Genomic DNA, 15,537 nt, shown 5'->3' on the forward strand with positions numbered 1-15,537 from the left:
TGACTGTGAGAATTACCCCTATAAAAACTAAAGAAGTTGACCTTGATAGAGAGAGAGAAGAGCTGTTACTAAGTCAGCGAGGAAATAAAAATTGCAGAAGCCCAAATGAGGGGGCAGATGTACAAAAACCAGTTTAATTTACACAACATATAAAAGAAGGAGGAGGGGAAAGACATTCAAATCTGCAAGTTAGCTATATGCAATATTAATAAAATGCATTCTAGCCTTCTATGATGTCTCTTTCTTGGTCTGAGTCAGGATCAGTGGTGGGTTGCCCCTGGTTCAGACCGATTCACAAGAATTGGTAGTAAAACCGGTGGGAGGCCCCGCCCACTGCCCCGGATGTCATCATGCGCATGTGCAAAAGCTTCTGCGCATGCGCATAAGCAAAGCATGCACACAAGTGAAGTGAGCGCGCACACACGTGTGATCCTGTTGTGAATCGGTAGTAAAGGTAAGTAGAAACCACCCCTGGTCAGGATCAAGCACAATTGGTATGCAAGATGAAGCTTTGCAAAGCTCCCCAGCCACAGTTGCCACTTCAAACATGAGCCATGTGTGCAAGAAGTATGAACTGAACCCAAGCAAAGAGGTGCAATTCCACTCAGAGTCAAGGTTGATATCTTTCCAGGTCTAAGACTGATAAGGTAAATAACCCATAGCCACTTGATCTTGTTTAGGCTGGATCTAAAATCTGTTCTTCCCTATTCAGACCCTCACATCCATCTGAACACTGTGACAAAACTGTGACAGTTTCACTTGAACAACTAGGGACAGAAATGTACAACTAGGTATAATTAAAATAGGATAATATTGCATAGAAATTGGTGAATGACCTCCCCCAACAGCTTCATAAAGATCTTTAGAAAGGGATGGGGCTAAGGCTTTAGTCACCCAACTAAGCAAGAGGTTCAGACTACACTGTTCCACCTTACATTGACTGGAACAAGCCCTGGAATAAGAAGAAACATCTCAATAAGTGCCCCACTTCCCAAGTTCCTAAACTAGTCCAGAATGTTACTGTGATTGAAGGTATCAAAGGTTCCTTTTCTTTCAGCCATGGATGACTCAACAACAAAAGCTACTTACTTCTGAGTTTTGTTCAGTATTTAATCTGAAAGAGAAAATTGTCTTTGCTCTGATATTTAGCCAACCGGCCCTCTTGGGATTCCTTCTAGGCATTTAAGATAAATGTTTGACCATGTACAGCATTAATTTTCTTAAAATGGAACACTTGGTTCTAAATATAACTTTCCTCAACTTTCTAATACATTGTTCATTCCCATGTTTTATTCATTCATTTTTCCCCTGTTGGTTAGTACCAAGTCAGGAGAGTTGATCCTCTTCTAACTTTCCACATGCTTTGAAGACGACAATTATTGAAAACTCACATGTAGACTTTGCTGAAAAGCGTTTCTAGCTATTACTACAACTTTATATGTCTTTGTTCACCTGTCTTTGCACCTTTTTGAGGGTAAGGGAGGAAATGAGTAACAGATAGCAATAGTAGACACAAAAAATCTACTTAGTTATGTTTTTAAAGTTATTTCTAATATATACTCTTGGACACCAGATCTATATTGACATTTTTAACAAACATTGTCTACTACTGTTCTTCTACTGCTTTTGGTCCTGAGGTTGTTGTAATAGTTGCAATAGATATAACAATAATAAAATTCAAGCATATCCCTGTGGGACTTGAATAAACACTCAAAATAAAAGTGATATTCTCTTTTTTTAAGAAAATGTTAAACCTTGTCCGGCATTACCTATCATTTCACATGGCATAGTTACTGGTGAACCTAAAGCAGTATTTCAGCATGGTGATCGATTGGAAGTTCAGTGTGAGATCTCATTTGCACTATATGGATCAAAAATCATAGAGTGTGTGGATGGTGAATGGGCACCCTTACCATCATGCAAAGGTAAGCAGCAGCTGCTTGAAAGATGTCTTCACAAGAAGAAATATAAGCAGACAGACTTGTAAATGTAACATGGAAGTTTCTTGCACTTATTTGGGAGGGGGAGTGATGGTGGGAGTGTTCCATGGTGTGCAAACTGGAATCTTCCTTCAGAACAGATTCCAATACATTATTCGAAGAGAATGGAAAGGGTGAGATTACTTGCCAGTGTTTAAGTAACAAAATTATAGAGGAATTAAAGTGTTCTGATTTAGTCTAATAATCTCATGAGTCATGAATATATTCCTGTGCTTAGTTCTAATACTTGAGTCTTTGTTCCTTCCAACAGGAAGTAGAAATTGAGAGCTGTCCTTCTCTCTGTAGCATTTCCATGGCTCCATCAGAACAAATAGTAAACTCAGACATTGCTAGAGGTAGCATGATATTCGGAAAATTTGGGACAAAGTATTGGAAATAAAATGAATGTGGGCTTAATGTAGCTAGCTGGTTCACCAATTCATGTTAAAAATACCACCTCAGATTTTGAGACTTCAGTGTTGCAAATTAAATGACAAAAAATTGCAGCAAATGATTTAAATAATTAGCAATAAAAATATTTAAGTCATGGTAATATAGTACAAATTGAGAGTTAGCAGTAGAATGTGGATGTTCACATATATTTGCCTCCTTCATTTGACCAGAACTTTCTGTCAGAGATATTAAAGGCCTCTAACAAAACTGAAAAAAATAAAAACTGTCCATAATGTTTTATTTTTATTTATTTATTTATTGATTGATAATGGAGTTACACTGGGTACATGAAACAGAGCAGCAAATTGTTAGAAGAAGCTAAATTATTAATACCTTTATGTAATAATACCTTTTCTGCTGGTTTCAACAGAGGAAGTAAAAACTTGTGGACGACCTTCAGCAATTAAAAATGGATATTTTGTCAATGTTAAGTCATCCATATACAGGCATGGTGACACCGTGGAATGCAGATGCCTACAACGATATTCCATTATTGGGACCAACCTAGCTAAGTGTCTTCATGGGCAGTGGGAAGTACCTTCATGTCTTGGTAAGCTAATAAACCTACAGAAATGAATTTTAGGCTTGTCTTGGAATACATCAGTATTTATTATTGACATGATTGCTCAGAAGTGTGATTCAATGGGATAACAATGGGAATTGCTGCTAGGAAGTATAGGTTATATTGAATTGGTTTATGCCAGTATGGTTCACAGGCATCTTATTTTTCCTGTCTGATCCCTATTTAAAGAGGATTTTCATAGGGCCTATGAAAAAGCCATATTTTAGTGCTTTTGAAAATGATTCAATCTGAAATATAATCCTGGTGGGATTATGTCTTTACCGTTAGACAAGAAAAATCAAATGCATAGGTATAGAATAGGTGGCATGTAGCTCAACAGCAGTGGACAACCACTTAAATATGAGTCAGCAATGTGCTGCAGCTGCCAAAAAAGCCAATGAAGTCCTAGGCTTTATCACAGAGGAATATTATCAAGGTCACATGAAGTGTTAGTACTGCTTTATACTGCTTTGGTAAGACCATATTTGGAATACTGCATCCAGTTTTGTTACTTTGATAAAAAAAAAAAGATGTTGAGACTCTAAAAAGGATGTAGAGAAGAGTAGCAAAAATGATTAGGGGACAGGAGGCTAAAACATACAATGAATGGATGCAGGAACTGGGCATGTCTAATCTAACGAAGAGGAGGATTAGGAGTGACGTGACAGCAGTGTCCCAATATTTGAGGGGCTGTCACAGAAAAGAGGAGTCAACCTATAGTTTTTATTGAATGGTTTTTTTATTGAACGGTTTTCAAGACAGTCTACCATAGATTAAGATTCCTATGTTCCTCACAATAGGGAAGATCTATAACTGGTAGCCTTGAAATTCAGAGTGGGAACAGAAAGGAAAGGGATAAGATTATCCAGGTTTATTGATTTATTGGTTTGTTTGTTTATCAATCCAACCTGTATGCCGCCCATCTCATTAAAGGCAACTCTCTGCCTTATCTCTCTGAAATTTAATTTGAGGAGCACATCAAATCTAAAATCCTATATAGGAGAGTAGAAAGAGATGTCTATAATCTGTTAATCAGAGTAGATAACAGATGAATAAACCATATATTGATCAGTATATTTTTGATAGATGTACTTGGAATATAAAGTCAGATAATCTAGAAGAAGAATGGAGTATATACATAGAAGGAAGAATAATGGATTTATTATATAAATACTTATGTAACAATATTTGAATTGTTAGTTAATCCACGAAGTTGTACACGTCCACAGTATGCAGTCTTTCAACCAACTGTTCAGACTTCAAAGCAGTTTAAGATCAACCAGTTTGCAAAGTACCGCTGTGGTTCCAATCTGCATCAAACAAAATGTGTAAATGGATTATGGCTTCCTGAACCACGGTGTAAAGGTATTGTTTGCATGCTATGTACAAGTTTATAGTTTCTTCAATAGGATGACGTTAATCATATCTAAAAAATAAAAGTGGGGCACACCTGAGAACTGTCTTCCTATGTAACATCTTTTGATGGCACACAGTTTCTTCTGCAACACCCCATTAAGGTCCCATGAGCTGTGCATGCTTTGTCTAATCTCATGTGCAATGAGAAAAGATAATTTTGCCATGTAGAAAAAAATCCTTCTCAACAATCCAAGGATAAAAGGAAATACAGCATTAGTCTTAAAATCAGTTGGTTTCTTCCTTAGCAGCTATTTTGTTTCCTTCACAGCAGCCAATCCAGCTCAGTTGTGGAACACAGATTACTAGCCTACATTGGACAGCATACTTTTTGCCGACTTTTCCCCATTAGGCAAATTCAGTGATAAAATGTCATTTGTCACATTACAAAGGTTCTTCGCTTTGAGTCTTTTGTGTCTTCAGCAACCTAAGTGAATTTACATAGAACAAATCTAGTACGGAATTCATCTTTGACTTTTGCTACTTGCATGGAGACATCCATACAGATTTCTTGACCTAGCAAAAAAAAAAACCCTCAATGGAAGAAGTTTCAGAATTTCTGCTGCTTAAGAGGACCATCGGATCATTACATCACTCCTAGTTAATTCCCAAAAAAATATTCAATAAGGAAAAATCATTCATTTTTTTCTTTTTATTGATAAATATTTTGTTGGAAAACAATACATACAGTATATTCTGTCCTTCTACAAATTCTTCCAAGTCAGTTAATTTACAATAAATGTAAAAAAACCTATAAATTGATAAGAAACATATTGCAATAAAATGTAACTATTTTAACATTCAGGTTACAAACCATGTCTTCATTCCTTTCTAAAGATGTAGGAATCTTTGAGGCATCCTAACTACATTTGCATTAATTAAATCTTATTTTTGTTCAGTTCGTAGAGAAGCAAACATTGTAGTGGATGGGTAAACTTTGCCTGGATTAGATGAATGATTTCAACTAGCTACCTGTCTTTGTGGTAATTGGTGGCCTTTCCTCATACTATAGTTCAATATCAGCTTGTCCAGTTTAATCTAATTTATGATCAATCCTGCAAACTATTTTTATATATGCCAAAGAGCAATACAATTAAATTTCACTAGTGTATAAATGTCATCGCTACAAAGCTTTGATGGCTCCTTCTGCTTCACCAATTGTGGCCTTAAAGTAAAACAATCTTGCAATAGTGACTTATATTGCTATTTTATGTAATTACCGTCTTTCCCCCAAAATGCGGCCTACCCCGAAAACAAGCCCTAGTTCGATTTTTCACGACTGTGCCTATATAAGCCTTACTCCCCAAAATAAGCCCCAGTTAAGCCCCGCCCATCATCTGGTTATACAAAGTGGGGCAAGGCACATGTGTAAAAATCAAGCTAGGGTGGGGATGTGGGGTGGAGCTGCCCCACACTCACTTACCTTAAGACGGCCACAGCCAAGCCTCCCACACCCGGATAAATGTCGCACCAATGTCCGACTTCTTCTGTGGATGCTTGTGGCTGCTCGCAGCTGGAAGCCATGTGGGGCATCATGCTGGTGCCGCCAGTCACGGCAGGACACTGCAAGGCTCGTTGTGCCGGTGCTGCTGCTTGCAGCAGGGCACTGTGTGCCACATCCTGCCACTGCTGCCACTCACACGTGCAGCCTCACACCATGAACAATGGCATCAGCACACTGAGCCATGCAGGAGGCCTGGCTGCGATAGTCCTAAAATAAGCAGGTAAGACATCCCCTAAAATGGGGCCCAAAAGAAAATAAGACCAGGTCTTATTCAGTTAGAACAACACTACTGTGTTTCCCTGAAAATAAGACCAGGTCTTATTTGTAGACCTGGTAACTGTTTAATTGGTTTTGATCTTATATGTCTTTTATTATAGTTGTTTTATAAGTACCATTGAGAGTTTCATGATTGTAGTAAAGTTCTAGTGTGATAACAGGGAACAAATGGCTCTTTTGTGAGAGTTTTCTGGTGAAATGTTTAAAGATGAATTATAAGTACTAGGTAACAGCAAAGGGTTAGAATTGTAAGAAACAGACATCATGATTTAAATTTGGGTCCTGAAATATTAGTTTGTGGAAAAACAGACTGGAGGATATGAAGACAAATGTGAGAACAGATAGCAGAAAAGAATGATTGAGAGAAAAATGGATAAAAGATTTGCTATCGTCTGATAGGAAATGATATCTGTAGTTTTGTTGTTGTTGTTATTTGTTCCCCAGTTGGTCAATCCTGGCATTCTGTATCATTGTGGAAAGGGAAATCTATGTAACAACGACTGGAGATCTAATCTGAGCATGCTGTTAGGTGCTAAATCTTGGAGAAGATTTTTTCAGGATGAAGTGATTAGTCAAGGATTCTCACTATGCAAGCAGTCTACCTCATAGACAATGAGAGACTGGCAAAGGAAGGAATAGCACATAGGGCCTGTCACTGGTTCCCAATAGATTTCTGGGTCAATTCTTAGTGTTGATCTATATAGTTTGGGACTTGGATACCTGCAAGTCTCTAATTGCAGTCAGCTAGTTTACATGGACAAAGTGCTAGTGGAACTCAACTTCCATGAAATGATGGGGGAGGACTGAGATATAAAGTCACTGTTTCTCAATAGTAGTATCAGTCTTATGGTTATAGCATTTTTCTTTTGGAAAATGTTCCAAACTGATCTCTTTCACAGAACATTTATGGACTAATTGCATGTCCTGTATCTTAGATTTATTGTTAAGGTAAATTAAGGACACTATTATTAGTGTCCAATTGCTATTTGACTTTTAAAGTGATTAATTTTTGCATGCTGTTAATTCTTTTTTTTTATTGAAAAAGTTTTACAAATACATTTTCTCCCCAGTTTCCCCCCCTAACCCTCCCTGACCCCCCCTAACCCTCCCTAACCCCCCCCAACCCTCCCCTCCCCCCAGGACTTCCACAGAATATAGTCCAAATCAGAAACATATTTTATAAAACTTGAACCCCTCCACCCCCTATATATTTTTCACATCTTCACAATTCAATTATTCTATCACTATATAATACATTCAGTTAAAAGCTATCTGATATTTCCTAGTTTGATATTTATTCTGCACATAATCTATCCACTTTTTCCACTCCCATACATAAGTCTCTTGTGTCCGATCTTTTAAATATGCTGAAATCTTCACCATCTCTGCAAAACTAGCCATCTTCAAAGTCCATTCTTCAATAGTGGGCATAGCTTCATTTTTCCAATATTGACCTATCAGTAATCTCGCTGCTGTTATCATATACAATATCAGCTTTACTTCACCCAATGTAAAACCCTTAACTATACCCAATAAAAACAATTGTGGAGAGAACTGAATTTTTTTCTTCAAAACGTTTTGCATGACCCACCAAATTTTTATCCAAAAAGCCTTCACTTTCTTACAAGTCCACCACATATGGTAATATGTGGCATCTAAGCAATCACATCTCCAGCATTTTGGTTGAACATTAGGATACATACACGATAATTTCTTAGGATCTAAATGCCACCTATAAAACATTTTATAAAAGTTTTCCCTCAGATTCTGCGACTGTGTAAATTTAACATTCTGAACCCATATTTTTTCCCATGTTTCCAACATCACTGGTTCTGCAAAATTTTGTGCCCACTTTATCATACAATCTTTAACCAGTTCAGTTTCTGAATCCCTTTCTAACAAAACATTATAAACCCTTTTAATATGCATTGGACCTTTCTCTTTTATATGTCTAACCAATTCTTCTTCATGCATCATTATACCAGGTTTTTGGTCCTCTTTCCATCTCAATTGAAGTTGATTATACTGCAACCAGGTTAAATTAATGCTGTTAATTCTTATCATAAGTGTTTATCTGCAAAACACTGTCAAACAAACAAATATCTCCTGAAATTTAAGGCAAATATTGACTGACAGGAATAAGGATAGAAGCCTGTGGATCAGCAGAATCTTATGGCTGTGATACACAAAACTAGTTCCCCATGATCACTTGAGGACATCAGCAGTCAAGAAAAATGAGAGCCACAAATTTCTGTAAGACTCAGTTGCCAAAGAGAGAAGAATATCATAATCAAATGTATGGAAAGTTTCTAAAAATCTAAAGACTACTTGAGATTATGATATTTTATTTCTTTATTTGCCAGCTCTGCTACACAGCCATTTACCAACTGGATGAAGAAAGCCTGATTTAAAATAAGTCCTGATAATTGTATCATACAAATATAATTAGAATTTCAATCTCTTTGTGATTATGGCATTCTCAATCGCAGTAAACAAGAGATTTGACATAAAAGCCTCCTAAGAAAATACTTAGGATTAATCTTCTTTGGGTGAAATAGAAATGAGATAATTTTCAGCCCTAATCCTAATCAAGTTCTAATCATAAACTGTTTTGTTAAAGGAATCTGCCCTTCACCACCTCAGCTTCCCAATGCCATCAATATAGCTGAGATGAGAATCTACAAGAGCGGAGACGAAGTTAGCTTCAAGTGTCAAGAACATTTCCTTCTTCGTGGCCCACAAAAGATAAAGTGTGAAAATGGAACATGGCAAACACCTCCACGCTGTCTTGGTTTGTATGCTCAGTTTTACCTTTATTTTAAAGAAACTGGACATTATAGATAAAGTAAATATCGCTTCTTATAGATAAGAAGCAAAAAGGTCAGGAGAACATTCAGAGCATGGTTTATGGAATTCTTCACAGCCATTTATCCACAGTGGCCTCTCTATATATGCGTGTGCTCCAGGGGTGGGTTCTACTTACCTTTACTACCGGTTTGCATCGTGCCCACGCACTTCTGTGCATGCACAGATGGCCTATGATGACATCCGGGTCAGTGGGCGGAGCCTCCCACCGGTTTTACTACCAGTTCTTGTGAACTGGTCCGAACCGGGGGCAGCCCACCACTGGTGTGATCTATTCCAAGGGACTGATCAGGTTCTTTTGCACATTGTACATTGTGCCTTTGTCTTTCTCTGAGAGTCAGATCAGGGTTTATTTATTTATTTATTTATTTTGTCACATTTCTATGCCGCCCAACTCCCAAGGGACTCTGGGCGTCTTACAGCAGAGAATAAAACAATGCAACAATATCCCATACAAAAGTTAAAAGAAGACATTAAAACATTAAAATATTAAAACACATACACTCCAATTTGTAGCCGGGTCTCGCAAGATCACTATAACGAGATCAACAGCCCCAGGCCTGCCGGAAGAACCAGGTCTTCACCGCTTTCCGGAAGGCCAATAGGGTGGGGACGGTCCGGACTTCAGGAGGTAATTGGTTCCAGAGAGCCGGGGCAGCCACAGAGAAGGCCCTCCCCCGTGGGCCTGCCAGCTGACATTGTTTAGCTGACGGGACCCGGAGGAGACCGATTCTGTGGGATCTTACTGGTTTCTGGGAGCTATGTGGTAGAAGGTAGTCTTGAAGATAACCTGGTCCTGAGCCATGTAGGGCTTTAAAGGTAATAACCAACACCTTGAATTGCGCCCAGAGACCGATGCAGCTCGCAGTGAATTGGTGTAATGTGGGTGTATCTAGGTGCACCCACTATAACTCGCGTGGCTGCATTCTGGACCAACTGAACACTTTTCAAGGGTAGCCCCATGTAGAGCGTGTTGCAATAGTCCAAACCTGAGGTGACAAGGGCATGAGTGACTGTGAGGAGAGCCTCCTGGTCCAAGTAGGGTCACAATTGGTACACCAGATGAACCTGTGCAAAGGTCCCCCTAGCTACAGCTGTCAGATGTTGTTCCAATCTCAGCTATGAGTCTAGAAGGACACCCAAATTGCGAACCTGTTCTGAGGGGGGTACTTTCTCTCCCCCCAGAACCAAGGATGGATAATCAACATAGACTTTAGGGGGCAATACCCAGAGCCATTCGGTCTTGTCTAGGTTAAGTCTGAGCCTGTTTACTCCCATCCAGATCCTCACAGCCTCCAGGCACCAGCACATCACATCTACCACCTCACTGAACTGACAAGGGGTGGAGATATACAGCTGGGTACCATCAGCATATTGCTGATATCCACCTTGCGTCGTCGGATGATTTCACCCAGTGGTTTCATGTAGATATTAAATAGGAGGGGAGAGAGGACCGAGCCCTGAGGCACCCCGCAGACGAGGGGCCTAGGGGACGACCTCTGTCCTCCTACCAGCACTGACTGTGATCGACCAGAGAGATGGGAGATGAAGCACCACAACATGGTGCCTCCCACTCCCAGCTCTCTTAGTTGCCCCAGAAGGATACCATGGTCAATGGTATCGAAAGCCACTGAGAGGTCAAGTAGCACCAAGATAGAGGAATGACCCCTGTCTCAGGCTTGCCAGAAATCATCCATCAGCGTGACCAAGGCAGTTTCTGTGCTGTATCCAGATCTGAAGCTGGACTGAAAAGGGTCCAGATAATCCGTTTCATCCATTGATCGCAGGAGCTGAAGTGCCACCACTTTCTCTACAACCTTTCCCACAAAGGGTAGGTTGGAGACTGGACGAAAGTTTTTTTAATTCTGCTGGGTCCAGGGAAGGCTTCTTGAGGAGGGGCCTTACAACCACTTCCTTTAATGCATCCCTCAAGGATGCATTAACTAAAGCCTGGAGCCAGCCTCATGTCATCTCCTTGCTGGCTGAAACCAGCCAGGAGGGGCTTGGATCCAACAAACAAGTGGAGGAGCTCATCTCCCCTACAGTCTTGTCCACTTCCTCAGGAGTCACTGGCTCAAACTCCTCCCACACAACAGGACTAAGACCCGCCCCCATCATCTCGGTCGGTATTGCCCAATCAGAGTCCAGGTCCATCCGGATCTGAGTGATTTTATCCAACAGAAACTGCACAAATTCCTCAGCTCTACCATGCAAGGGCTCCTCTGTTCCCCCAACCTTAAGGAGGGAGCGAGTTACCCTAAATAGGGCAGCTGGGCGAGAATCCGCAGATGCAATAAGTGCGGAAAAATGTGAACATTTTGCCGCCTGTATCACCACTAAGTAAGTCCTAACAAAGGCTCTCAAAAGTGTTCAAAAGTGTTCAGTCGGATTCAGATTTACTGGTCCTCCAGTGTCACTCTAGACGTCTCTTCTGGCGCTTCATCTCCCGGAGCTCCTCAGTAAACAAGGAGCTTTCCTGGATCCGCTGCCATTGAGAGGCCGCAAAGGCACAATCCAGTCCAATGCTCCAGATGCCGCCTTATGCCAGGCAGCCACTAGGGTTTCGGCCGGACTGTGGACAAGGGAGTCAGGTATTTCCCCAAGCTCCTTCTGAAACCCTTCAGGATCCATTAGGCATCTGGGGTGGAACCACTTAATCGGCTCCACCTCCCTGTGATGGAGGAGTGGCGTCTTAAAGTCCAATCTCAACAGGAAATGATCTGACTACAAGGGAGAGACCTCTATAGCCCTTAATTCCAGATTATCTCCACTGCTCCGAGAGAAATACCAGGTCGAGAGTGTGTCCCCTCCTCATGGGTCAGACCCTGAACTACTTGGGTCAGGTCCATGGTTGTCATGGAAGCCATGAACTCCTGAGCCCCATCTGAAGAATCACCAAGTGATGGTAGTTGAAGTCCCCCAGTACCATAAGCCTGGGGAACTCCACCACCAACCCGGCTATTGCCTCTAGCAGCACAGGCAGGGCTGTTGTTATGCAGCTGGGAGGCAGGTACGTCAACAACAAGCCCATCTGAACCCTTGAGTCTAACCTCAAGAGGAGAGACTCACACCCAACAATCTCCAGGGCAGGGATCCTGCGAGGACAAAGGCTCTTCCGGACAATAGCTGCCACCCCTGCCCTGGGCAGATGTGCCCAAACCCATCTGGGCACATCTCAGAGAGGGGAACCCCCCCCGCCCGGCCTAGCCAGGTCTCAGTTATACATGCCAGGTCAGCCTCCTGCTCCAAGATTAAGTCCCGAACAAGGGGAGCCTTGTTAACAACAGACCTGGCATTAAACAGCAGCAGCCTGAGGCCAGGGCCCTGACATCCCAAGTCACCAGGTATAAGAGGTGAGCCCAGTGAACCAGAACCAAAGGGGCTGGAACAAGTAATTGCTTAGAGGTAGCGAGTCCTAGTTCCCCGAGAGCGGCCTACTCCTTGGCTCCCACCATATCTACCTCTCCCAGTCATAACCGTGATATTCCGGCTCTCCATCCCCCAGAGATCCCCTTCCCCACCTCTTTGGTCCCCCACCTCCCCGGCAAACAAGGCATCCCATTCATACCGAACCGGGGTTCCCATCTGAGCCCCGATCTGCTTCTGCTTGTACACTCAGCAGAGGAAACTCCATTCCCTTCCCCCGGCTCCCTCATTCTCCCTAATTCCAGCCACTCCAAACCTGTTCCTTCCATTCTAATAATTAAATTCTAACCTATCCCTAACCCATTCACACCCACAAACATACACATCCTCTCAGGATAAAATTAATATATCCAGCAACAAATGAATATCTCGCACCTCGTCAGCGTAACAGCAAAAAGTTCCTCCGAGCTCACCCAGGCTTTGTTAGGGACGGTGATAGCATTGTGATAAGATGGCTTCACCTCACCGGCTCGCACGAAGACGCCATACTTGTTGCAGCCCACGCCAGAGAAGAAGTGTTTGGAGTCCACCGCAATGGAGGTGCCTTCAGGAAACTTGCCATAAAGGCCTCCTCCTCCTCCATCACCTCCTCCTTTGCCTCCTCCGGGGCCCCCGCCACCACCGCCCTCCTCGTCTTCATCGGCGTGTAGTTGTCAATCAGCCTAGCCAAAGTGTCGCGGAACTCAATGAGGTCCCAAGCCAGCAAGGGAATGGCCCGGCCACTTTGGAGGCCTGAAGGCCCCCAGGGAGACCGGCCTTGCTGCTCCCGCACCTGGGTTGGTACATGGATGCTAAACCTATTTCTCTACATTTCTGCTTTGACCTGTGTCTGTATATGGTGGCAGGCATAAGGGCTGTATATGCTCTACATACTCCATTATGAGGGAGGGAGGAGCTTATGATGGAAGGGTTGGCAGCATCTTGAGTCTTTCACAACTACTTCTCCATTAGTGGCTGCTTTTTGCATAGAGATTTGCTTTTTGAATCATGTTTCATTAAAACAGATTTGCTATACAGATACAATAAAAATGATATTGATTTTTTTATGTTATGATATTTTATTTCTTTCATTAACAAATCTTCCTGTGGTTCCTGTTTCTAGATTTACGATGTAAATCTCCTCCTGAAATTGACAATGGTATAATAGACATTGGGAATCGCACAATATTTTTACCTGGTGAAACTGTGGAGTATCGTTGCTCTTCAGGTTTTGAAATTAGTCAGTTAAAAACTGTAAGATGTGAAAATTTGAAATGGTCTGAGCTACCCGTTTGCAAAGGTAAGAAATAGTAATTTTTTCTATTGAAATGCCAACACTGGGTTTGAGTTCTAAAAAAAGTTATCCATGCATTTTTTTTTTCATTCCTATGCTGATATTAGAAATGGGACAATGAAGATGCATAAACGAGGAATTTGGAGTTTTTGTATAAATATTGAAATTTCACAGGTCTTAAAATGTCACATTTTGAACTCAAGCATTAATCTCATGTGAAATATCATGTATACTTTCAGAACTGTTCTTATCAGAGCAGGATTCTGACTTCAAAATCTCTCTTATTCACAATTTATAAAAGATTTAGAAAGTGTCATGTGAACATCATACAACTGCACCATCCCTCTGTTGTTCAGGCAAAAAAGCCCCAAAAAACACCACAACCACTATTATTTTTTGAGGTGAACCTGCAAAATAAGGGTCACTGCTTTAATAAATCAGCTCAAAGATTGCCTTCCCTAAAGGCCTCTTTTACCACTCCAGAGAAGAGATAGTGAATGTATATAGGTTAGGCAAGTGCCATATGATAATAATAATAAAAAAAATGCAAAGTAAGTAAGCATAACAGTGCAAAGCTTTTTTTTTTTTCCTTGTCCATGTCTAATCTTCACTAGCATAACATTCCTTTATTTATTTATAAAGCACTTTATTTTCAGTGCTATTCTGGCTGCCCTGTTTTCTTTCCTAGATATTTGCTAGAATTGCTGGGCCTTTTTAAGCAGGAGACCATTATGCTTTCCCTGGGAAAAACAAAGACCTTTCTCTCCAATCTACAGGAATCATTTCTCACTAAGTCTACCAGAAATACATACAATCTCTCAAAAGTTTCTCTTGCAAGACAGGGTGGAGGGACAAAGCTTGGGGGCTCAGACATTCGTTTTTGGGTGGCTTGAATGCAAAATTGATGGTTAGAGGATATTGCAGTTATGGAACTAAAGGTGACAAAGGCTGGAGCATGTCATGCTAGTGTGTGTGTGCGTGCACACACTTGTATAAGATTTTACAAAAAGGAAAAGACAAACCTAAAAGAAATAAGAATAGGTCCAATAATTAAATTTAATGCATAATTCCTAGCTTGACTTCTTAATTATTTTTGTCAGTATGACCTGGTGCTTGAAGCTAAAGTCAGCTGCTGACTTTCCTCAATTGTTGTTAGCTTTTTGTACATTTGCTTTCTATCAGGGCCTCAATGGGACATAACTTCTGTCTTCAGTTCAATGCAGAGGTGAAATCTAAATTTTTTTGCTACTGGTTCTGTGGGCGGGGCTTAATTAGTGGGCGGGGCTTGGTAAGGTGACTGGGTGGGCGTGGCCAAGTCAATGTCACTTCTTTGCCCTTTTTTAACCTACAAAACACAACACAACACAACTGGCTCACCCACAATGTAAAAGCAGCTGTGCTAGACTCAAAATGGCCCCGCAACAAGGAGGAACCTCACACAGCCACAAAAAGCCCCCCAAAAACAACTTTCACACTTTACACACACACAACACAACACAACTGGCTCACCCACAATGTAAAAGCAGCTGTGCTAGACCCAAAATGGCCCCTGCAACACAGCCACAAAAAGCCCAAAAAACCAACTTTCACACTTTACACACACAAAATTCCACATACCGCTTTGTGAGATTTTGTGTGTCTGTGTAGTTAGAGTGAAACACTGCAGAAACACACTAAATCTCAGAAAGCTGCACAAATATTATTTTATTTTAATTTATTTTTATTTTTATATAATAGCAGCTAAATTTAAAACTTCCTAAACTTTAAATGGCTAGGTCTAAAAAAA

General features: G+C 41.0%; 1 protein-coding gene across 2 annotated transcripts in view; it reads left to right on the top strand.

Annotated features, from left to right (window-relative positions):
• Nucleotides 1-15,537, top strand: part of LOC148114683 (complement factor H-related protein 5-like) — an 88,592-nt gene that overhangs the window by 58,542 nt on the left and 14,513 nt on the right. For both annotated transcript variants that reach the window (XM_087890062.1, XM_087890063.1), the window contains exons 11-15: nucleotides 1,743-1,925; nucleotides 2,803-2,982; nucleotides 4,195-4,359; nucleotides 8,808-8,978; nucleotides 13,581-13,757. In XM_087890062.1, coding sequence (XP_087746188.1) covers nucleotides 1,743-1,925; nucleotides 2,803-2,982; nucleotides 4,195-4,359; nucleotides 8,808-8,978; nucleotides 13,581-13,757 — 876 coding nt within the window. The remainder of the gene's footprint in view (nucleotides 1-1,742; nucleotides 1,926-2,802; nucleotides 2,983-4,194; nucleotides 4,360-8,807; nucleotides 8,979-13,580; nucleotides 13,758-15,537) is intronic.

Source organism: Pantherophis guttatus, chromosome 3 (genome assembly GCF_059756535.1).
Source record: "Pantherophis guttatus breed Tessera chromosome 3, ASM5975653v1, whole genome shotgun sequence".
NCBI classification, from domain to species: domain Eukaryota; kingdom Metazoa; phylum Chordata; class Lepidosauria; order Squamata; family Colubridae; genus Pantherophis; species Pantherophis guttatus.